At 36.3% G+C, this 25,784-nt stretch overlaps 1 protein-coding gene and 1 long non-coding RNA gene across 2 annotated transcripts in view; one reads left to right on the top strand and one right to left on the bottom strand.

Moving 5' to 3' along the window:
• LOC101887270 (cell adhesion molecule Dscam2) overlaps positions 1-25,784 on the bottom strand; it is a 332,543-nt gene that overhangs the window by 83,073 nt on the left and 223,686 nt on the right. Inside the window, exon 8 of the mRNA XM_059131918.1 lies at positions 8,313-8,478. Within this exon, the coding sequence (XP_058987901.1) occupies positions 8,313-8,478 (166 nt within the window). The remainder of the gene's footprint in view (positions 1-8,312; positions 8,479-25,784) is intronic.
• On the top strand, positions 17,302-18,143 carry LOC131806950 (uncharacterized). Its single transcript, XR_009344240.1, has 3 exons — positions 17,302-17,425; positions 17,821-17,871; positions 17,933-18,143. It is a non-coding gene; the product is annotated as an uncharacterized LOC131806950 (long non-coding RNA).

Here is a 25,784-nt window from a genome sequence, read left to right as displayed (position 1 = left end):
AAATGAAGGAGGCACATTGCGAACTAATAGTGAAGCTAAAGAGAATAATGCCAAGTGTTGGAAAAAGTGGCAGTCGTTAAGTGTTAAATATTCATGGATGACAAGCAAAACGAGTTAAGTGTGGCGGTTTTCTGGAGTGTCATTTAATTGATGGCCTATTTATTGTAATCAATTTACGTCGTCGAGTATTTTTAGATTTTAAATGAAACTAATCATGTAGTAGGCAATACCACATTGAGGTCGAAATGACATTTGCTTGACATGAACGCGTTTATTATGAGGCAATTTTCCGAATGTATGTTACGAACGTTTGCATTTTACTTTGCTATCTGTGTCAGCTCATATAAATGCAAATGCATTGCAATATGAGTTTTTTTTTGTGTATGTATGTATGTATGTGTGTGTGTGTGTGTTAAGTCAAGCGTTTACATAGTCACAGTAAAGAACGTTTTGCAAAGCATGGCCGATCCGTGATTAAACATATGAAAAGTCATATGACAGAAGACTAAAAGTATTAAAAGCAACATCAAATGGTGGAAAACAGTAATCTTTCGTCTAAAGAAACGATTCGAGCTCTTATGAATTAAATATGTCAAAATGTGGTAATACGTTAATATGAACGTTTTACAGAATGAAAATTAGGACAGTCAATTTAGGGAAGACCTTGGATAGGCATAAATGACTTTACAATATTTAAATAAGAAGTGTGAAGTTATACCAAGACTTTTGTATTACATCGAATTTAGGGTATACTAAATTCGAGTCAGCTTTCAATATCACACCTTTTGGATGTAATGCAAAAGTCTTGGTATAACTTCACCGTTCTTATTTAAATACTGTAAAGTCATTTATGCCTATCCAAGGTCTTCTCTAAATTGACAATACCAATATAAGTCCACGTTTTGGAAAAGCCCCCATATAATGGTACCTTCCGATCATCGGTATTTTGATGATTTTAGCGAAATTATTCAACGGCATTGTTTCAAATTTGGTATTTTAAATTCGTAATAGATACTACAGTCAGTGACAGAAAATTGTCTGTGCAGGTCTACGTTTTGGTATAGCCCCCATATGACGGTACTTCCCGATATTCGGTATTTTGATGATTTTAGCGACTTTATTCACCGGAAATGTTTCAAATTTAGTATTTGAAGTTCGTAAGAGATAATACAGTCTACGACAGAAAAATGTTTATGTAGGTTCACGTCTTCGTATAGCCCCCATACAACGATACCTCCCCATATTCGGTATTTTGATGAATTAAGCGACATTACTTACCGGAAATGTTTCAAATTTGGTATTTGAAGTTCGTAATGGATACTACAGTCAGTGACAGAAAATTGTCTGCACAGGTCTTCGTTTTGGTATAGCCCCCATATGACGGTACCTCCCGATATTCGCTATTTTGATGATTTTAGCGACATTATTCACCGGAATTGTTTCAAATTTGGTGTTTGAAACTCGCAATGAATATTACAGCCTATGACAGAAAACTGCCTGTACAGATCTACGTTTTAGTATAGCCCCTATATAATGGTACCTCCGGATATTCAGTGATTTGACAATTTTTCCCACATTTTTCCACGGATATGTCTGAAAATTGGTATTTTTAGTTCGTAATGGGTTCTGGCTCCTGTGGCAGAACATAGTAATATAGGTCCATGTTTTGGTAAAGCCCCCCCATTTAACGGTACCTGCCGATAGTCGGTGTTTTGATGATTTTTGCCACATTTTTCCAGGGATTTGTTCAAAAACTGGCATTTGTAGTTCGTAATGGATTCTAGCTCTGGTGGCGGAACATAGTATGTACAGGGTGAGATCAAAAAAAAAAACAGCAACAAAGTCAAGGGCCATAATTTTTACAGTTTTTTTAATTTTATTGAATGAAAGCTAGAAATGTCGGATATAGCATTAAATTTTAGAATAAGATTAGATTCGTTCGAATTGGTCACCGAATTATGGCCTTCAAACGGCCAATGAAACCGTTATAGGCTTCTCGAATGTTTCTCTGCGGTATTCTGGCCCATTCCCGGCGAAGCGCTTGCATGAGGTGATCGACACTTTGGTATTTTGAATGCCAACCTTGCTTTCCAAAATACTCCAGACACAATAACCCAACGGATTGGTATCCAGAGATTTTGGTGGCCATTGTGCGCTGGAAATGAAGCGAGGAACCTCACTTTGTAACCATTCTTGGGTGGCCCGTGCTGAGTGCAATGGTGCTGAGTCCTGCTGGAATATCGAAGTTCTGCGGCCAAAATGTTTGCGTTCCCAGTCTTTAATATACACTCCAGAATATTTGCGCGATAATAATTGGCATTTTTTCTGATGCCACGGTTGATTAATATGAGCGGAGAGCGACCATCGGCTGTTATGGCGGCCCACACCATCACCATGGCCGGCGCTTGAATACTAGTGGCCAACCGAGAGTACACATTTTCAGCTGACCTCTTTGGCAAGTAATTACGATTGTTTACAAACTACTGGACAACGGATGTTTTCTCATAGGAGAAAATTCGGCAGTTCACCACTTTCGGCCGAGCGAATAAACTATTTAGCTCTTTTGAGTCTATTTTCTTTCTCTTGCGGTGTAAGTTCTTGAAATTTTTGGAATTTCAATGGCTTTACCCCGAGTTCATTTTTCAATATTTGCCGAATAAAATATTACGATATGTTCAGCTCACGAGCCATTTTTCGGCCACGGGTCGTCCCCGACGGGTTTTGATCAAGTCGCTTCTTTACTTTTCGAACCATTTCTGCTGATGTTGCTGTTTTCTTCCGTCCACTTCCTTAACGTCCAGTTTACTCTACCAGCTATGGTACGAGACACAAAAGATTTATTCACATTTAAATGCTAGAGTGCTCTAACGATAGCCACATGAGATTTTCCAGCCAAATATAAAAAATCACGTTTGAATTCCATAACGAATAACTTTTTTTCTGGAAAATTCTCACCAAAATGCTTTTGTACGCTTGTAAACAATATAATAAGCTGTAACTGGAATAATTTAAAAAGCTGTCGGACGAGTCGCTTAGAAATGACAGCAGTCTGAAGTTGGTTGCAGTTTTTCCATCCCACCCTGTAGAGGTTCCCGATTTGGTATTGTCCCCACAAAACGGATCCAGCCACATTATGGTTTTATGAAAAGGTTTACGGGATTATCCAAACGGTCTTACTGGTATTTGTGGTTTCAAGTGGAACACGTTTCTATTCAGATACTTTTATATAAACATGTTTTCTTTACCCAATGGTGGAGGGTATTAAAAGTTCGGCCTGGCCGAACTTCATTGTTCATTTCTTTTATTTTTATTTATTTATGTTTTTTTGTTTTGTTTGCTGTAACCCCAGCAAAGTTTTAAATTTTTTCCGCTTAAAATTAATTTGACTCGTTGCAATCTCCTTTGAGGTTTCACTGTAAATGTATACGTACATCTCTCATATGTGTACAAAGTCGGACGAGTCGCTTAGAAATGACAGCAGTCTGAAGTTGGTTGCAGTTTTTCCATCCCACCCTGTAGAGGTTCCCGATTTGGTATTGTCCCCACAAAACGGATCCAGCCACATTATGGTTTTATGAAAAGGTTTACGGGATTATCCAAACGGTCTTACTGGTATTTGTGGTTTCAAGTGGAACACGTTTCTATTCAGATACTTTTATATAAACATGTTTTCTTTACCCAATGGTGGAGGGTATTAAAAGTTCGGCCTGGCCGAACTTCATTGTTCATTTCTTTTATTTTTATTTATTTATGTTTTTTTTTTTTTGTTTGCTGTAACCCCAGCAAAGTTTTAAATTTTTTCCGCTTAAAATTAATTTGACTCGTTGCAATCTCCTTTGAGGTTTCACTGTAAATGTATACGTACATCTCTCATATGTGTACAAAGTACTATTATTGTATTTACTAAGATTTTTCTCATATGCAAGTTAAGGTCCCGCTTGGATTAATATCATGGGGTGCAGAAGCAGAACAAAGGCATATAATGAAAATTCTCCAAACTATGTTATTTTTTTGGTGTCATTCATGCCGGTCTTTTGTAATTTCTTTCTTTTGGTTGTTGGTGCACTGCCACCAGGGGTTTGGGACGAAGGACGAAGGGGTTTGCCTCATCGTTTCTTTTTCACATACAAGAAACCATCATTGAAACAGAAAAGCCATGAATGGTAAATGATATCCGTCACAATTTCCAACTGGAACTGCAGAAAACATGACACAGAACATGGCGTAGCATTTCGGTTTAGTTGAAGTTAAGTTCTGAATGGGTTATGAAGGAAAGTAGTTGTTGTGTTGGTTTAACGATGACGGTTGGCTGGTGGATGGGTTGCAGATATTCCAAGGTTATCAAATGTTTTAGTTGTGTATAAATTCGTTATAACGTTCTTATTATTCAGTCATAAACCGTTTGAAAGTAAATCGGGTTTAGGTTACTTGTGGTATAACTAACCAATAGGTGACTTTGAAACATGTCTCATATATATAATCAACAAGTAAAAAAGCTGAAGTTCGGCCGGGCCGAACTTTGAATATCCTCCACCAGTTAGAACGAATTTGGCAATTTCAAAAAAAAAAAAAAATAAATAATATCTGTAAAAAGTTCTGTTAAAATCTTAAAAATACCAACTGTAGCCGTCATATTAGGGTCTACACGAAGACGTGAACCTGCGAAATTTAAAAAAAAATCGGTGAATAATGTAGCTAAAATCACCAATATTGGAAGGTGCTATTATATGGGGGGTATACCAAAATGTGGACCTGCAAGGACAATTTTCTTTCATAGGCTGCAGTATCCATTACGAACTTCAAATACGAATTTTGAAAATTTCCGGTAAATAATGTCGCTAAAATCATCAAAATACAGAAAATCGAAAGGTACCGCCATATGGGGGCTATACAAATACGTGGACCTGCACAGACAATTTACTGTCATATGCTGTAGTTTCCATTACGAACTTCAAATACCAAATTTGAAACAATTCCAGTGAATAACGCCGCTAAAATCAACAAAGTACCGAATATCGGGGGTACCGTTGTATGAAGCTATACAAAGACGTGGTCCTACATGACCCACTTTCAATACCAAAAATCCTGCAGACATAATATACATTTGAGTAAAATTTTATCAATCTACATCAATTCTTTCGGAAGCTAGAGTGATTTCCACAGACGGATAGACGGGCGGACGGATAGACGGACATCGCTAAATCGACATAGAATTTTATGAGGGGTCGACTTTGTGGGGTCAAAATGTATCTTTCGAGGTGTTACAAACGAAATGACAACCATACTATGGTGGAGGGTATAAAAACAGTTTCAATTCCCAATCTGTCGGGATACCGACTGAAGCTGTTCAAGTTGTCTCAAAACATTTCTTTATATTTTCCCTATTGAATTCAATGCTATATATAATGCCTCCACACCCAATGTAGACGACCCTATCTTAAAACAGTAACTCATTTTAACAAAGTTGTTCGCTGTGTATTTACAGAAAAAATATTTGGAACTAACCCATTCTCCACCACAATGTCAATCTTATGGCTTACGTTTGTAGGTCAAGGTAAAACATTTTTATTTAATGGATTCATGTTGATTCTTTTTCATCTGAAGATTTAGTTTTGAGGTTTTTTCTTTCTTTTTTTGGCGAAAGAATTGTGGTACGAAGACCGTACATTTAACCAAACGAAGAGCCAACGTTGAATTCAATGATATTCAGAAGATGCTTTTTAAGGGTAGGAGTTAAAGATGCACGAGAATTGAATGATTTACTTTGCATTTGGTGCTGATGATTGACCTCAGTATTTTAATGGCCTTCTACACAGCTTCAGATTTTTCTCCAAAACTGTTTAATTGATACATCTGAAACTCCTTAAAAACCAAGTACATTTCAAAAGTCGGGCGGGGAAACACCCTACACCACTATGCGTATTTAGTAGAGCTCCAGTAACAAAAAAGTTTATACTGAGAATTTATGTGATGTGGATCATACCAACTATGATCTAAATAACATTGCTGTATAGTGCTTGATATGACTTCGATAAGGATTATATTGAAAAATAATTATTGGAGCAATAAATATACAGGACCGACATTCGCCAAATGGTAAAATTCGATTAAATATGAAAAAATTTATTCAATTTGGATTGATAGGACATGTATGGCGAGCAATAAGCGTAAACCGTAATATGTGTGTCGAGGTTATATAAAAACCTGAACAGATCTCTATAAAATTTGGCAGAGATATTTTCGAGCAGTATATCATGCTCTGTATCAAATATTAATATTACGCACGTGAGTGAATTTAACACCAAATCGGATGAAACATACACAGGATGAGAAGAAAAAACTGCCACCAACTGCGGCCATTTCGAAGCCACTGGTCCGACAGCTGTTAAAATTATTCCAGTGACAGCTCATTATATTGTTTACAAGCGTACAAAAGCATTTTGGTGAGAATTTTCCAGATTAAAAGTTATTCGTGATGGAATTCAAGCGTGATAGTGTGATTTCTTTATATTTGGCTGGAAAAACACAAGTGGCTATCGTTAGAGTATTCCAGCATTTAAATGTGAATAAATCTTTTGTGCCTCGTACCATCGCTCGCTACCGTGATACTGGTAGTGTAGCCCGATGTTAAGGAAGTGGACGGAAGAAAACAACAACATCAGCAGAAATGGTTCGAAAAGTAAAGAAGCGACTAGATTGAAACCGAAAAATGGCTAACATATCGCAATATTCCATTCGGAAAATATTGAAAAATGAGCTCTGGGTAAAACCATTGAAATTACAAAAAGTGCAAGAACTTACACTGCAACAGAAAGAAAATAGACTCAAAAGAGCTAAAGAGTTGATTCGCTTGGCCGAAAGTGGTAAACTGCCGACTTTGGTTTTGGAGGTTTGTTTGTCAACAAACAAAATGATCGTGTTTCCTTGCCAAAGAGGTCAGCTGAAAATGTGCACCTTCGGTTGGCCACCCGAACTTAAGCGCCGGCCATACTGATGGTGTGGGCCGCCATAACAACCGATGGTCGCTCTCCGCTTGTATTAATCGAGCGTGGCATCAGAATAAATGCCGAATATTATTGCGAAAATATTCTGGAGGGTGCCTTGGGCACGCAAACATTTTGGCCGCAGACCTTGGACATTTCAACAGGACTCAGCACCATCGCACTCAGCATGCCGACACCCAAGAATGGTTACAAAATGAGGTTCTTCGCTTCATTTCCAGCGCACAATGGCCACCAACATATCCGGATACCAATCCGTTGGACTATTGTGTCTGGAGTATTTTGGAAAGCAAGGTTAGCACTAAAAAAATACCAAAGTGTCGATCACCATAAGCAAGCGCTTCGCCGGGAATGGGCCAAAATACCGCAGAGCAACTTTCGGGCAGCATGTGGCGGTTTCATTGGCCGTTTGAAGGCCATAATTCGTGTCAAAGGTGACCAACTCGAACAAATCAAAACTTATTCTAACATTTGATGCTATTTCCGATATTATTTGCTTGCATTCAATAAAATTAAAAAAAAAAAAATGGAAAAATTTGGCGTTTGACTTTGTTGCAGTTTTTTTTATCTCACCCTGTAATTTTAAGAAGAAGAATATGACAATCGGAGTCTTACATCACATTTTATAGGAGTTATAATTATTCAAAATTTTGACTCTTTGTGGGGTAGGCACTTGATGGAGTAGACCAATATTGTCAATTTACGCTCCTGATCTAGCACTGATGTAAATATTAGGATTTCCAAAGTTGGAGCAAAATCGGCTTATCCTTTCTCTTCTTGTACAGTGAAATATTTTTTTTTTTTTTTGAAAATTTTGACATTTTGTGGGGGATGTATCAGAGAGAGTGGATCGATATTGCCCATCTCCCAACTAGATCTAAGTTTGATAAAAATAATGTTTTCATGTTGGGACCAAATCGAATACTACATTCGAGAGTTATCGTGCGCACCACTTTAACGGGCAGACTAACGGACATCGCTAGATCGACGCAAAATGTCCTAATATGGATTTGATTCAAAGAGACCAAGGGTCTAAAACCGTTATTTCGATTAGGCACATTTTGGCCGTATCAAATGATATATACCCTCTCTAGGCATATGGCTGAGGGTATAATAACCATCATTTGCATTATCCCTAGGAATATACGCTATTTAGTCTGTCTACCTACACATTTTACTGGAATTTTCAGTTAATGACGTAGACTCCATAAAAACACAAAACCTATTTTTATTTTTTTGGCTTTGCATCATGGCGATCCACAAGTGTTTGCAGACATACCAACGTATGATTAGATTTACATGTGTACATACCTGTAGGTGGGCACTGGATGGCCTTGAGCAATGCATGGTAATGTCGTCTGACCATTAAGCACAACATGACGCATCGAGTGTTTTTCCACATTGATGCGTGGCTGTACCATGCCTTTGGGTTCGGTAACAATAATACGACCAGGATATGTGGAGGCTTGGACTTCACCTGCAATGGATAGAAGAAAAAAAAGAGGCATGCATTAAAAAAGTGAGAATTGTAAGAAAATCAAAGCAAAATTTGGATTTCGATGAGATGATGAGGGGGCATATCCGATTTAAAATTGTTGTTTAAAGGAATAGATTGCAGGTTTAAAAGAAACAGAAACAACAACACTTCATTAACAATCCGTAAATTGTTTTTTTTTTAATTTTCTTTTTGAAAGGAACTATTAAACGCACATACTAGAGTCAATTGGATGCAATGCCCAGTATTGGAAGAATCAAGCAAAAACGAAAAGAAGAATGAAACCGTACCACACTCAAATTGATTTGAGCTAAATGTTATATCGCAGGTTTGATGTGACAAAGACCGGAAATCAGACAAAAGATACACGTAGAACAGTAACTATTTCTGAACCAATTAAAAACAAACAAAAAACAGACTCTATTGTATTTTTAAGCTAAGTCATAGTCACACATCTGTAATGATTTTCCATGTATGCTTTTCCAGAACCTGCAAGAATGCCACATTTGATTTGATTTGATGATTTTTGCCACATTTTCCACGGATTTTTCTAAAAAATTGGTATTTGTAGTTGTAGCTCCGGTGGCAGAACATTGAATATCTGGATCTACGTTTTCCTATAACGCACATATAACGATACCCACCGATATTCGTTATTTTGATAATCCTAGTCACATTTATCCACGAAATTGTTCCAAATTTGGTATTTAAGACTCACAATAGATAACAATCCTTGTAGTTTAAAATTGTCTATATAGATTTTAGGTTTTTCCTCACCCACTTCATGGTTTCTTGAAAAGTTTGACTGCATTATCCAAACGATATCACTCGTATTTATACCCTACAACACTTTGTGTTGGGGGTATTATAAGTTTGATTGGGCCAAAAATTATGTAACACCTCGAAATATTGGTTTCCCACATAGGAAAGTATATATGGATCTTCCTATCTCGCCGAGCTGAGTCGATCTAGCTATGTATGTCCGTCCGTCCGTCCGTCTGTCCGTCTGTCCATGTTAATTTGTAATCACTCTACAGGTCGCAATTATGGCCCGATCTTCACGAAATTTAAAATGGAGGTGGGGTTAGGGTCAGAATAGAACCCTTTTTCTTTTGGAGATGATCGCACAATATTTAGGGGTCGAAATGGACCAAAAACTGAAAAATCCTGATTTTGCAGTTGCTCTACAGGTTGAAATTATGGACCAATCGACGCGGAAATTAGCATGGGGCTCAAGCTTCGGGCTGGGCAGAAGTCTTCCGATTTTGATGGTCATCGGGTAATATTTAGTGGGTGAAAAAGACTATAACATTTGTGTTAAACAAAAGTCAAATTTCCATTATACCGTGAATATTTTTAGTCCCGGCGCAATCACAAATAGACGAACAGGTCAATCCTGACCGTTACGTAGATGCCGATAGTAAATATATCGGATATATAGCAAAATATATACAATGTGTATATACAAAGGAAAGGAATGTTAGATGGAATGCTTATATCTCAAGAATGGCTGGACCGATTTTGACAAATTTTGTCAATTCAGGATGGCCTCTTGACATAAAAGTATAAAATCTAAAAAAATCGCATAAAATAAGTCAAAAATGATCTTAATATAGATTTTTTAGTTTTTTGTGACATATTTCTATTTTTTCATATTTTTTATCGCATGCGATTTTTTCAATTTGACTTATAATATTAAGGTGTACATTTTGTAATATTTTTCCACCTTACAACACAGGTTTGGGATATTATATACAGATTGCAATTATCGTCCGATCCTCACGAAAAGGGGTTCGGTTAGGCTCAGATGGGCTAGGCCTATTGTTTTCAAAGATGTCCGCAATATATTTAGTGGTTGAAATGGACCAACAACTAAAAATGTTCCTGATTTTGCAGCCGTTATAAAGGTCATAAATAGAAACCAAAGGACACGAAATCTCGCATGAAGTTAGAGTTTAGGGCAGCGGGTAGAATGGATCACTCCTTTTGTCTGAAAAATACCAACGTTACTTACAGGCGATATCCGAAATACACAAAATGCGAACTTCTGCTTTTTTTGCTGATTTCGTTGACGAATATAGCCAAATATCGTATATATGCTTTTGGAGATGATCGCAACATACGACGAAGTGCGTAAATATTGGACAAATGTCCCTGGTCAAAATGCTAAGGGTAATATCTGGGCAGTGCTCGGTCACATAATTTCAAAAGCGAAATCTTCCAAAATGGATTTGGACATAAGGGGGCTTCTAACATATTGTAGTGTTGTAGGGTATCACATGGTCGGCCCCGCACGACTATAGACTTTGCTTACTTGTTTTAGATTGAATTTTTTAATTCAGATACTTTTCTATGCAATTTTCTTTTCTTTACCCAATTTTGGAGGGCATTAAAAGTTTGGCCCGGCCGAATTGAAAGGTTTTTTACTCTTTTTTTTTTTGTACAAAGATTAACCCCCCCCCCCACCTGCAATAATCAGGAATATTTAATTACATAAATTTCGGCCGTAAAATATCATTACGAAGATGTACCACTTTTCTTAAGGGTTAAACATCTAGGAGGAACTATCAAATGACAGAGAATGGAACTAGCAGGAGTGTTGAATGAAGATACTGTTACTTTCAAAGATTTTTTAAGACAGATAAAAAGTGTCCCCGGGACGCACTTCTTAGTACCCCTGTTTCACTTAATACGAGTTTTCAATTTTTAAAAACTCGTAAAATTTCGAATTCATTTTTGAAATGTTTTTTTAAATTCTGAAAAATTTTCTGAAAATGTTCTGACCTTCTTCATAGGTCAGATAGTCCCTAAAAAAGAAATCTTATAAATCCAGATTCAATTATCATATAGTTCCTGAAAAAAAATCTTAAAGGACCTCGTTCATAGCTTTTGAAAATACTTTTTAAAAATCCTTGGCTTTGGTCAGAATGTCATTAAAGAACAAGTAAACAAGTAGCTAAGTTCTTTTACTTTTTTGCCCTCCACCATTTGAAAGGAACTTGAAAAATTTCAAAAAAAAAAAAAAAAAAAAAATCCGAAAACTACCACTTAAATAAAAACCGTTATATGAGGAATAGAGGTCGACGTGGACCTGGTTACGAATTTTTTTGTTATATGCTCTAGTTCCCACTACGAACTTTAAATATGCAATTTGTAATAATTCCAGTAAATAATGTGGCGAAAATCCTGAAAACACCGAATATAGGGAGGTACTGTTATATGGGCGCTATACGAAAGTATGGACCTGTATACGAACATTTATGCAATAGGTTGTGGTACCCATTAAGATCTTCAAATAAGAAATTTGAAACGAATGCGGTGAATAATTTGAAACGACGATGGTGAATAATTTTAGAATAAGTTTAGATTTGTTCGAAATGGTCACCTTTGCACGAATTATGGCCTTCAAACGGACAATGAAACCGTCAAAACGCTTTGGTATTTTTTAATGCCAACCTTGCTGTCCAAAATACTCCAGACACAATAATCCAACGGATTGGTATTCGGAGATTTTGGTGGTCATTGTGCGCTGGAAATGAAGCGAGAAACCTCATTTTGTAACCATTCTTGGGTGGCGCGTTCTGAATGCGATGGTGCTGAGTTCTGTGGAATGACCAAGGTCTGCCAAAATGTTTGCATGCCCAAGGCTTTAATACACCCCCCGGAATATTTTCACGATAATATTTGGCTTCTATTCTGATGCCACGGTCGATTAATACGAGCGGAGAGCAACCATCGGCTGTCATGGCGGCCCACACCATCAACATGGCCGGCGTTTCAGTTCTGTTGTAGTTCAGTATTTGCCGAATGGAATATTGCGGTATGTTCAGCTCACGAGCCATTTTTCGGCCACTGTGACGCGGGTTTCGATTTTTCTTTATTTTTCGAACCATTTCTGCTGATGTTGCTGTTTTCTTCCGTCACGGTTACGAGCGATGGTACGAGACACAAAAGATTTATTCACATTTAAATGCTGGAGTGCTCTAACCATAGCCACTTATGGTTTTCCAGCCAAATATAAAGAAATCACACTATTACGCTTGAGTTCCATCACGAATAACTTTTTGTCTGGAAAATTCTCACCAAAATGCTTTGGTATGCTTGTAAACAATATAATGGGCTGTCACTGGAATCATTATAACAGCTGTCGGACAAGTGACTTAGAAATGACAGCAGTCTGAAGTTGGTTGCCGTTTTTTTCATTTTTTTCTTTGACAAAGTTTTCATGACAAAGTTAATTCGCCCTCCTTTTCGAAGTGGAGGGTATAACAAATACGAGTATTGTTTTTAATTCCAAATAGTCGTTAAATTTTTTTAAAACTTTATCATATATATATATATATATATATATATATATATATATATATATATATCAGATAGTCCATATATATATATATCAGATAGTCCATATATATATCAGATAGTCCTTGAAAAAAAATTATCTTAAAAATCCACTTCAGATAGTCCTGTCGAGATATTACTGAAATATCAATTCTAAAAAATCCAAATTCAAGTGACAGAAATTCTAAAAAAAAATATATTAAAAAAATTCAAAAAGTCCATCGTAATAAGTCCACACTTTTCAAATCCAACCAAAAAATTCGACCCAAACAACGATTTGACGGTTCATGGATCAAAACTGACCTAAACATTTAAATTTTAAAGTTTCCTTATCTTGCAATGCAACAAAATTTTGAAATTCACTCGTGACGAAAATCCATTTACTTGTTTTTTGATAATATTCTAATTTGCTACAAAATAATTGACGAATATCCTGTAATTTTCACATGTTAACAACAAGTCGTCAGATTTCGCACCAATCATTCATTTAGCTTCGTCTAACAATATCCTTTGGGGAAATTTGAGAATATAGCACGTATTTAGCTATCTCTTTAACACATCGAATCCGACAACACTCTCCCAACCTGAGCATGGAATGGAGATGATTTGGTTTTTTTTTGTTTTTTTTTTTGCAAACATCTTTGCAGCATCCTTGATTGAATTTATTGCAAATAGGAGTAGTGACTTGTTTTAATATTCCATCCCCCCAAGCAGTTGATTGATGATGTGAAAGTTTTCACACTTCACTGAATAGTGATGTTCCTTGAGCATTCTAAGAAACATAGAAGACAAAAAGAGAGAGGCAAGAGAACACCAACTAAAATCGACTTGAAACTTCCGAAAAAGAATACACTACAAGTTGTGGGCATGAGTGAAAATGTTTGTGAAGAAAATTGAAAACTTTTCACCCATCTTAAATTCAAACATATTCACCGCCAGCTGACTCTAGTTTTGCCTCATTTTATCCGCAAGCCAACACAAGTTGCAAATGTTGAAGTTTGCCGAAAGATTGATGGTTTAGAAATGGAAAATCATCTGACGGCGTTGTGTGGATGTGCCAGAGACAGTCTTAAGAAATTGCAAATATGAAATTGGAATTTTATCGCATGGCGAGTCATGTGAGTATATTTAAGTAGGGAATATATAGGACAAAATAGAATTTCGGAATGAATACAAGTAAAATAGTATCAGTTGGGTTTGCCGACAGGTGTATGCCCTCAGCCTTGAGTTATGATTATTCAAACTTTTGAACCTTTATGGGTGGTCCTGAAGCAATTGGCCAATATTGACCAAATCGTATCTGACTTAAGTCTTATTTAAAAATTACATCATGCCAGATTTGGACTATATCGACATCTTTCTTCACTTTATATGAGATAATTTTTTGGAAAATGTGGACTGTGAAATGAAATATAGCGACCGAAGTATTCCATTTGCACTTCGTTATATACATATCAGATTTCTGGTTCAGAGAATTTGTTTCGCAAGTTATGACCGATATAAGTATTGGAAATTGTGACCCTTTGTGGATGAGGTACCAAAAGGGGTTTCCAGATATTTAACATCTTCACAACAGATCTTGCGTTAGCAAAAGTATTTGGATGTGTGAAATTTGAAGAGAGTTGAATGCTTATTTCGCTTTCATTGAGCGTTTTGTTTTTCAAAATCTTGAACCATATGTGGGAGAGGTATCAGAAGGAGCGGACCGACATATTCCATCTTTAGACCAGACAAGGTTTAATAAAAATATTGTGATGTGTGTAATTTGAAGAATAATCGGATGCTTATTTCGGATTTTATGATCGTTTGGGTTATTCAAAATATTTACCCTTTGTGGAATATTTACCCAGAAGGAATGTTCCGATCTCAGTCATCTTTATAAAAGATCTTGTGTTGATGGAAATATTGAGATGTGTCAAGTCTGAATGGAATCGGAGGTAAATTTCGCGTTTTTGGAGCTTCATGAATACTTAAGAATTTTGAACCTTTGTGGGGGAGGTTCCGGCAGGTGGGAACCGATGTATTCCATCTTCACACCAGACCTTGGGTTAATAAAAATATTGCGATGTGTGTAATTTGAAGACAATCGGACATTTACATCACAGTTCATAAAAGTTATAATTATTCAAAATTTTGACACTTTGTGGGGGAGATCCTTGATGAAGTGGACCAATATTGTCCATTTTTACACCTGACCTAGCTAATATTTGGATTTGAAAATTTGGTGCCAAATTGGATTATCTTTTCTCGTTCAGAGAAGTAAATTATTTTCTTTGAAAATGTTGATATTTTGTGGGAGTGGTACCGGAAGGAATCGACCGATATTGCCCAACTCTGAACCCGATCTAAGTTTGAATCAAATTGGATACTCCCTTCGAGAGTTATCGTGCGCACCAGCCAGTCAGAAAGACAGACGGACGTCGTTACATCGACTCCAAATGTCCTGAAACGGATTTGGTCCAAAGAGACCTAGGGTTTAAAACCGTTATTTGGATGAGGCACGTTTTGGCCGTAACAAATGATATAACTCTAGACACATGGCTGACTGTATAAGTAAGAGAGAATCAGATGGTATATACACGTAATCTAATATGGTTTTGTACAAGACGAATGGTAGAAATATCGGAATGGTTAATCGGAATCGTTCATCGTTTTATTTAAAGTTAGAATACATAGCCCATTTCCTATTAATATATTTTTATAACCTACACCACAAGGTGGTCAAGGTATTATGTCTTAGAGCATTTGTTTGTAACAGACAAATTGAAACGAGATAGACCCATAGTTTCTTTTGATGATTTGCATAGAACCACATTCTTAGTCGATTTATGCATGCCCGTACGTCCATCCGTCTGTCCACCTGTCTATATATTTTTGAAAACAAATTACAGGTCCCATTTATTGCCCGATCCAGATGAAATTTTATACAAATCATTTGTTCGATCCAATGATAAACCTAATTAATATTGGACATAATCGGTCAAAATTTAGATGTAGCTCCCATATATATCTTCGTCCGATTTTACTTTTATTGTGCACCAAAAGTGTAATCTCAGCCCAAATAGTATGGAATTTTGCACGTACGACAAAATTAAAATAAGTATGTTAAATTTAATAGAAATCGGTTCAGATATAGCATATATATTGTTCCGATTTGTTATTTTTTCCTTCGCAGCCATAATATGCACTCTGTTACAACAATATTTGAGGGAATATATTAAATACAGCTCAGAAATAACTTTTGCTTAATTTTATCGAGATCGGTTCAGATTTGGATGTAGCTCCCATACATATCTTCGTCCGATTTGTCTTTTATTGTGCACCAAATTGAGTCTAGAACAAGTAATGTGGTGAAACTCGGTTTAAATCAAATCATTCGATTTGTTGAATTTGTCCTGCATTCGGGAAATATATCAAATACAACTCAGAAATACCTTTCCCAAATTTTATCGAGATCTGTGCAGATTTGGGTATAGCTCTCATATATATCTCTATCCGATTTCAAGTTAACTGTGCGCCAAATGGGTAATACAAGCCCGAATTAAAAGAGCACAAATCCTTCTGCAAATTTATAGAAATCCATTCAGAAGAGGATATTCCTCTCATATATTAGTTCATTTGGGCTTTATATTATAACGATAAACATAGTTGGTATGATTTAATCGATCTTTCATAACCCAAATTGCGATTTAAGATTTTTGACCGACTTTTTTCTAAAATCCAATGTTAACAATTGGTCTGTCTGTTTACCTAACAATTGTTGTTGTAATTGTTGTTACTGGAAGTCGGCTGATATGAGAAATATTCAGCAAAAGTGGGAGTATTTTGCTTTTTCTTCTACTGAAGGATTAAAGGCGCTGTGTGAAAACACGAGTATCGTCGTTTTGGAAGTATACATCGCAAAGTAACATAAAAAGATAGGGAAAGTTCCCACATCTTCACACTTTTGAAAATTGTCTTCGGAAATACTTAAGATAAAACAAGTAAAAAACAGTAGGTTTGACTGGGCCGAACTTTTAATAGCCTCCACCATATAAAAGTATATACATACCTAGGTGTTCCACTTTAAACTACAAATACCAGTAAGACCGTTTGGATAATGCTGTTAAACTTTTCAATAAAGCATTACGACTGTAAAGCCGTTATATGCACAGAGCCGAAAATACAATGACTTTTTTAACCATGTGCATGGTTAATTTTTTCATGGTAAATGTTTGAGATTACAAATACAAAATATCGTTATATAAGGTCAAATATAGATGAAAAATAGTTTAATTAACGTTGTATAAGGTTGTTGTTTTTTGAGAGAGACGGAAAAATGTGAGAGATACATAAAAATTTAAAGAGCCTTCGGCTCTGTTGTGGTCAACAATTTTGAACTGCTTTGTGTTTGACGAAGTTCAATATTACAATATACGAAGTTGCAACGAATGTGACTGTCATATTCCCCCTCCTCCTCTTAATCGAATCTCTTTCTGTGGTCTGAATATGTGTAAGAAAGATCAAATAGACAATCACTTCTTTAGTTGGTGTTGAATAGTGCAAGGGAGTAGTGCACGTGCTCGTGGGAATAGTGCTTGGTATAAAGGTAAGTAAAAGCTGGTGAAATTAACAAATATATTTGATTGTAATTTGTATTTGTTTTAATAGAAAACCCTGATACTATTTCAACATAGTAATGTGTTATTGCTATATTCAAATTGTATCAGATTTGTCTATCAAATAAACTATAAATTACAGTAAAGAAACAAAAATAACGGTAATACATGAAAAAAACAAGCAACAACAACGTATATGCAGCGACAAGCAAAAATGAGGAGAGAAATAACGTGTGAGTGTTTATTCATACATATGTGTTCTTTTTGTCTTTGCTTGTGGCTGCTACGACGTACATTAGCGTATGTACGTTGTAATGTACGTTGTTGTTGTTGTTGAAGCGACAGTGTTCATATTTATGTATATCTTTTTGTTTTTTCTTCTCAGTTGTTTTTTTCTCTGGTGTCTTTTTTTTGGGTGCTCGTGCGTACATTTTTGGTAAGTTGTGACAATACTATTTGCTTTTATTAACTACTGTTTTCTTCTTCTGTTTTTGCAGTCGGTGTTTGGCGTTTTGTAGTTTTTTTCACAATGGCTGAGGAATATAATTTAAAATCACTCGGTAAGGCGTTAAAAAATAAAATTTATATTAAACATATATCTTTCTTTACCAGCCCTCCCTTAAATATACATACAATTTGTAATGGAAATACATATTTTAGAAATATGCGGTATTAATAAATAAATAATAAATAAACTTGTAAAAATTACATTTTTCTTGTTTTATTCAAACAAAGGTTAATTTATTATTAAAAATTACCATATGGACTGTTTAGACAAACTGACTATGAAATGTTATTATTAACAATTCTCATGGTTACAAAAATTTAACAGTGCATTGTTAAAACAACAATTTTTTTTCAATATCAACAATTTTCGTGGTTAAAAAAGTCAATCATGGAATAGCTAAATTAACGATGATTATTTTTAAATACCAGTCAACAAGAAAATGTTTAAATTAACCTTACATAACGTAGACTCCAAATCATGTTTATTTATGGTTAAGCTAACCTTGTATAAGGTTAATTTTTTCTCTGTGTGGGGGCCATATCATAATGGGAACCTCATAAATGCCAAATTTGAAAAAGTTTCGTGGGTAAATGTGGCTAGGATTATCAAAATAACGAATATCGGTGGGTATCGTTAAATGTGCGCCATAGGATAACGTGGACCTAAATTTTTAATGTTCCACCGCCGGAGCTACAATCCATTTTGAACTACAACTACCAATTCTTATAAAAATACGTTGCAAAAATAATCAAAATACCGAATAACGATGTTTGTTATATGGAGGCTATGCCAAAACGTGGGCCCATACAGTGTGAGATAAAAAAACTACAGCCAACTTCAGACTGCTGTCATTTCTAAGCCACTCGTCCGACAGCTGCTAAATTATTCCAGTGACAGCTCACTATATTGTTTACAAGCGTACAAAAGCATTTTTGTGAGAATTTTCCAGAAAAAAAGTTATACGTGATGAAATTCAAGCGTGATAGTGTAATTTCTTTATACTTGGCTGCAAAACCACAAGTGGCTATCGTTAGAGCACTCCAGCCACCAAAATGGCCACCAAAATCACCGGATACCAATCCGTTGGACTATTGTGTCTGGAGTATTATGGAAAGCAAGGATGACACAACAATTCCAAAGTGTCGATCACCTCAAGCAAGCGCTTGGTCGGGAATGGACCAAAATACCGTAGAGCAACATTCGGGCAGCGTGTGACGGTTTCATTGGCCGTTAGAAGGCCATAATTCGTGCCAAAGGTGAACAATTCGAAGAAATCTAAACTTATTCTAAAATTTGATACCATTTCCGACATTGTTTGCTTTCATTCAATAAAATTTAAAAAAAAAATATATAAAAATAAAAATTATAGAGTTTGACTTTGTAGTAGTTTTTTATCTCTGTTTTTCCGTAAAGCTATTTAATTTGTATATAAATTTACATATTGCGTCTTACTTATCAATTAACATCGTCCTAAGTCTTGACATCCTTCTCCGAATTGCAACAGTATTTCAATCTTAAATTGCAAGCAATGAATTTTACTTCGAAAATCGGGTATAATTTGGATTACCATATAATCAATGTTCATGGCCTAATTAAAGACTAACCGATGCACACACTCTCATACACATTTGCAAATTTATACGCTTGCATATGTATGGGTTTTGATTCGCACACACACACACATAAATATAAATGGCCTTTTATTAGCAGTAAATAGCCTACAATTGCAAGTAATCAACATACTTAGTTACTGCTCGTTTGCATAAACCTGAACTCTGTTCTCTTTGTCCGGTGATTTGCTGGTGTGGCAGAATATTAGAGACAATCATACTCGGTCTCTTACATGATAGAGATGTTTAGTGAGATTTTCAAGAAAATATTGTTTTGGAATTGAATCGAACAATCCGTTTGAATCACTTCTCTCGTAGTCAAATAGTGGTTGTGCCAATCTCTTCTAGTTTAAAGTTCAGTACACCATTTCTTAAACGTATGAGTGATTTCATATATTTCATATCATTCATACGCAAAGTTTTCATAAAAACTACAAAAGTCCATGGAACTAGATAAGGAACTAGTTCGTTCGAACGAACTACAGGGTTGTCCATATTCGACGGACCCATGACTCTTTTGGCCCATTCCAATCGACGAGGCTTGTCCGCAGGCAACATTCTTTGCGTCAATTGAATTTTGTACGGGAATAAATGCAAATCAATGCGAATAATCCGTTGTAAAGTGGACCGAGCCATGCCCAACTGCTGAGAACGGCGTTTTTGGGATGTTCTTGGGGACCTCTCAACACTGGCTCGTACGGCAGCAAAATTCTCAGCCGATCGTCTTGGTCGACTTTTATATGGCCTCTTCAGATTAGAAAGAGGCTTACCAGTCGAAAATTTTTCGTATAAACGCTTAATGGTGTTCTTAGAAGGCGCACTTCTCACATTTTTTAATGTTTTAAAAGCACGTTGAGTTTTTACAATTGACTTCTTCTGTTGAATGTAAATTTCAACTATTTCAGAGCGCTCGCGTGGCGTGTATTGGTTCGTGGTAAAAATCTGCTTGGACTGACGCCTCAAACGAGTTATGTCATTAAGCGATGTGACATCTCTGTCAAAAGTTATGGCGTTGCCAGATGGGTCCGTCGAATATGGGCAACCCTGTAGATTGCCATAACTAACTTGCCTTAGAGCGTTTGTTTTGTTCCAAAACAGTAGTTGATCGAACATGTAAATTGAAGTGAGTAATCATAACTGTGGCGGGTATATAAAGTTCGTTATTCCGTGGAGTTACTATATCGAGATAATAATTTTAGACATAACTAGGTATATCTAATCTTGATCAGGTTAAAATCCTAAGACGACATAGTCCATAGTCTGTCCGTTTGTTGTAATGACGCTATAGTCAAAACGAATTAAGATAGGAAGCTAAAATTTGCATAGATCAGTCTTTTGTCTGCAGGCAGGTCAAGTTCAAAGATGGGCTATATCAGTCCACGATATCGTATAGCCCCTATACAACGGTAATCTCGATATTCGGTATTTTGACAATTGTAGCAAAAATTTTCAATGGAATTGTCTGAAATGCTGCACAAGGATTTCTTTGTGAGTACTATATCCGATGGAGGAGAATTGTCTATATCGATCCACTATATGGAATAGCCCCCACACAACGGTGGCCCCCCGATATTTGGTATGTAGATGATTTTAGCTACACTTTTGACCGGAATTGTTTTAAATTTCGTATTTGAAGTTCGTAATGGGTACTACAACTAACGATAGAAAACTGTCTATGAAGATACACGTCTTCGTATAGCACACATATAACAGTACCTCCAAATATTCGGTTTTCATACCCTTCACCATACATAGTATAGAGGGTATATTAAGTACGTCATTCTGTTTTAACTCATCGAAATAATAATTTTAGACCCAACAAAGCATATATATTCTTGATCAGCGTAAAACTCTAGCCCTATCCGTCCGTCTGTCCGTCTCTCTCTTTTGTCTGTAGGCAGGTCAAGTTCGAAGATGGGCTATATCGGTCCACGATATCGCAAATCCCCCATATAACGGTACCCCCGATATTCGGTACTTTGATAACTTTACCCACATTTTTCAACGGAATTGTCTGAAAATCCACACAAGGAGTTCTTTGTTGATACTTTATACCTCGGCAGAGAATTATCTATATAGGTACCCCCCCCCCCTATATTCGGTATTATGATGATTTTACCCACACTTTTCAACGGAATGGTCCGAAATTGTGCACAAGGGGTTCTATGTGAACACTTTACCCACCGACAGAGAATTATCTATGTAGGTTAACGATATCGTATAGCACCCAACGGTACCCCCCGATATTCTGTATTTTGATGATTTTACCCACATTTTTCAACGAAATTATCTAAAAATCAACACAAGGAGTACCTTGTGAGTACTTTACACCCAGACATAGATTTGTCTTAATAGGTCCACAATATCATATCACCTTCCTGTATTAGATATTTTAAACGAATTTTTAATGGATTTTTTTTTTTTTGAAAATTTTCTAATTCGTTCCAAATGGTGGAGGGTAATCAAAGTTCGGCCCAACCGAACTTACTGCTTTTTTACTTGTTTTTTCTGATTTGAGAGACATTATAGACCGGAATTGTTTCAAATTTCGTATTTGGAGTTCGTTATATGGGGGCTAAAACCTATGACGGAAAATTGTCAATGCAGGTCCACGTCCTTATATAGCTCCCATATAACAATACCTCCTTATATTCGGCATTTTAACGATATTAGCGACTTCATTAGCCGGAATTAAAATTTAGTATCGGTACTACAAAACATTAGTTATGCAGGACACTCTTATGTGTACAAAATGTGCCTCATTGAAATAATGATTTTAGAACGTTGGTCTTTTTGGACCAATTCCGTTTCAGGATGTTTAGAGTCGATCTAGAGGTGGCCGTCCTACGTCTGTCTCGCTGGGTTGTGCGCACGATAACTCTAGAAAGGAGTATCCGATTGATCCAAACTTGGTAAATTGTATTATTATTGTAAAATTTACCTTGGGTTCGGAGTTGGTCAATGCCTGTCCACTCCTTTTGGTACTCCCCCACCAATGGTAAAAATTTTCATATGGGAGATTTAATTGCACAGAAAGAGAAAGGATCATACGATTTTGCTCTACCTTTGCAAATCCTAATATTTGCATCAGTATTAGGTTAGATGCGAACATTGACAACTTCTAACATTTCTAGTGATATCAAATTCTATGACACACTAATGGAAAATTTACTTTTGTTATCAATTACATTGAGCCGATATTAGGGTGTCTGATGTGTTTTATTTATTTCATATTGATTGAATAATTCTGGTGATAATAAATTATGTCTAAAAAAATAATTATATTTCAAGAGAATTTAATCACACCCAATACCAGCGAGTTTTTCAAAGGTCTTTTGAGGTCAAAGTTAGAGTGGAATTAATTTTCACATTTTCAGTGTTTTCAATATTTAAGTACTTCGAATTTGCGTTTCTCCTAATTCCTATTGAATTCTTATTTATAGAAAATATATAAATAAATGCATGGCCTTAAGCTAAGATTTTCAAGCATACAAATGTCTTCATTTTGTCAATTGCTATTTTTGTTCTCAGCTATTATCTTTGTTCAACTGCGAATCGTTAAGCATCGTGTTCTGAGAAAAAAAATATTAAAAAGGTGTAATTTATTTAACGATGACTGAGACAATCACAGAAGTTCGACGAAGTACGAACGAAGTGAACACCATTATGATTTATCTCCCTTCGAATCCGGATGTCATTCGAACTCGAAGAGCATCATCATTATCCTCATCATTTACAACAGTAAATGTCACATTCTGCAGTCTATCAATGGGAGAAACGAAACGAAACGAAAGATGTAATGACTATAATTTTTATTATTACTATTTATTATTATGGAAAAGCTCTTATTTATGATTTCTTTGAATTCATTTCTGTAGTGGATAAGAGGTTACAAAAAACTGCAACCAATTTCAGACTGCTGTCATCTCTAAGCCACTCGTCCGGCAGCTGTTAAAATTATTCCAGTGACCGCTCAGTATATTGTTTAGAAGCGTACAAAAGCATTTTGGGGTGAATTTTCCAGAAAAATAATTATTCGTGATGGAATTCAAGCGTGATAGTGTGATTTCTTTGTATTTGGCTGGCAAACCACAAGTGGCTATCGTTAGAGCACTCCAGCATTTAAATGTGAATAAATCTTTTTTGTCTCGTACCATCGCTCGTTACCGTGATACTGGTAGCGTAGCCTGACGTCAAGGAAGTGGACGGAGGAAAACAGCAACATCAGCAGAAATGGTTCGAAAAATAAAGAAGCGACTCGCGTCGTAGTGGGCGGAAAATGGCTCGTGAGCTGAACATATCGCAATATTTCATTCGGCAATATTCAAAAATGAACGGGGTAAAGCCATTGAAATTCCAAAAAGTGCAAGAAGTTATACCGCAACAGAAAGAAAATAGACTCAAAAGAGCTATGGAGTTGCTTCACTTGGACGAAAGTTGCGAACGGTCGAATTTGGTTTTCTCCGATGAGAAAATATTCGTTGTCCAGCAGTTTGTAAACAAACGAAATTATCGTATTTACTTGCCAAAGAGGTCAGCTGAACATGTGCACCTTCGGTTGGCCACCAGAACTCAAGCGTCGGCCATGGTGATGGTGTGGACCGCCATAACAGTCGATGGTCACTCTCCGCCCGTATTAATCGAGCGTGGCATTAGAATAAATGCCGAATATTATTGCGAAAATATTCTGGAGTGTGTATTTAAGCCTTGGGCATGCAAACATTTTGGCCGCAGACCTTGGACATGTCAATAGGACTCAGCACCATCGCACTCAGTACGCGCCACCCAAGAATGGTTACAAAATGAGGTTCGGTTCTTCGCTTCATTTCCAGCGGACAATGGTCACAAAAATCTCCGGATACCAATCCGTTGGACTATTGTGTCTGGAGTATTTTGGAAAGCAAGGTTTGCACTAAAAAATACCAAAGTGTCGATCCTAATAGGTAATACAGCCTATGAAAAAAAATTGCTTATGGAAGTCAAGTTCTTCGAATGGCCCACATATAATACTACCTCCATATATTCGGTATTTTTTGAATATTAGATTTTTTCCAAATGTTGGAGGGTACTTATTGCCTTTTTACTTGTGGTTTTTTTTTCTGTAATTTCTCAAGTTCCTTCCAAATGTTGTGGGTATTAAAAGTTCAGGCAGGTCGAACTTAGCTGATTATTTAATCGTTAATAGTTAAGAATTTAGCGTTGGCAGTGGTTTCTACATGCAGTGACGGAACATTATCTAGGCAGGTCCAGGATTGCCTATTACCCCCCATATAACGGTACATCCCGATATTTCGTATTTTGTCTGTTTTAGCCATTTCGTTTGGTTTCAAATTCGGTATTTGTGTTCCGTATTGGGTGCTGGAAGTCCTTTCCTATAACCGGTAGAGGACGTCTCGCCTTGACAGCTCTAACAATCATGACCCAGTGCACCGGAGCCGCAATACGATGCTTTGGCCTGCACCCCTTTAGTTATCAAGTTATCTTAAAAAGTGGAGTTCATAGAGTTCTAGGTCTATTCCGCAGGTATAAATTCGAGACTCAATTGTGTGTCAAAATACCGCAGGGCAACATTCGGTCGACGGTTTCGTTGGCCGTTTGAAGGCCATAATTCGTGCCAAAAGCGACCAATTCGAACAAATCTATACGTATTCTAAAATTTGATGCTATTTCCGACATTATTTGCTTTCATTCCAAAAAAATTTAAGCAAAAAATGTAAAAATTATGGCGTTTAACTTTGTTGCAGTTTTTTTAATCTCACCCTGTAAGTTTCAACATTTTTGTTGATATTTCTACGAGTTTAATATACAAGCTAAATTTATTCGACAATATTTTAAATTATGTTACAGCACGTGTTCCCATATTAGCAGTGCCACCTCCCTATTAAAAGTTGATGTCCTTTATGTTGATGATTAAAAAATTTAATCCTACCCAATCTTTATATCTTTTAATTAACTTAATTTCTAAAGAGTCACATATGATGTAATCCAAAATTTTTGAATCTCATTGACCTGGTGTTAATCCAAAAATGTCTAAGTTTAGATTATAAAACCCATAATCCTGTTCCATTACAAGCAACTCTACTCGTTTATGCTTGAGTACCTCAAACATAATTACCTGGATGGCTGTCAGCCACACAGCAACATAAGTTTCGTTCGATCAAACCGAAGGCTATCAATTGCAAATGTGTGTGAACAGTGTGAACACTCCGATGAATGACTCTCCTGGAAATG

This window comes from Musca domestica, unplaced genomic scaffold (genome assembly GCF_030504385.1).
Source record: "Musca domestica strain aabys unplaced genomic scaffold, Musca_domestica.polishedcontigs.V.1.1 90, whole genome shotgun sequence".
NCBI classification, from domain to species: domain Eukaryota; kingdom Metazoa; phylum Arthropoda; class Insecta; order Diptera; family Muscidae; genus Musca; species Musca domestica.
Note: the sequence above shows the minus strand (reverse complement) of the source record. Positions and strands in the feature narration are given on the sequence as shown.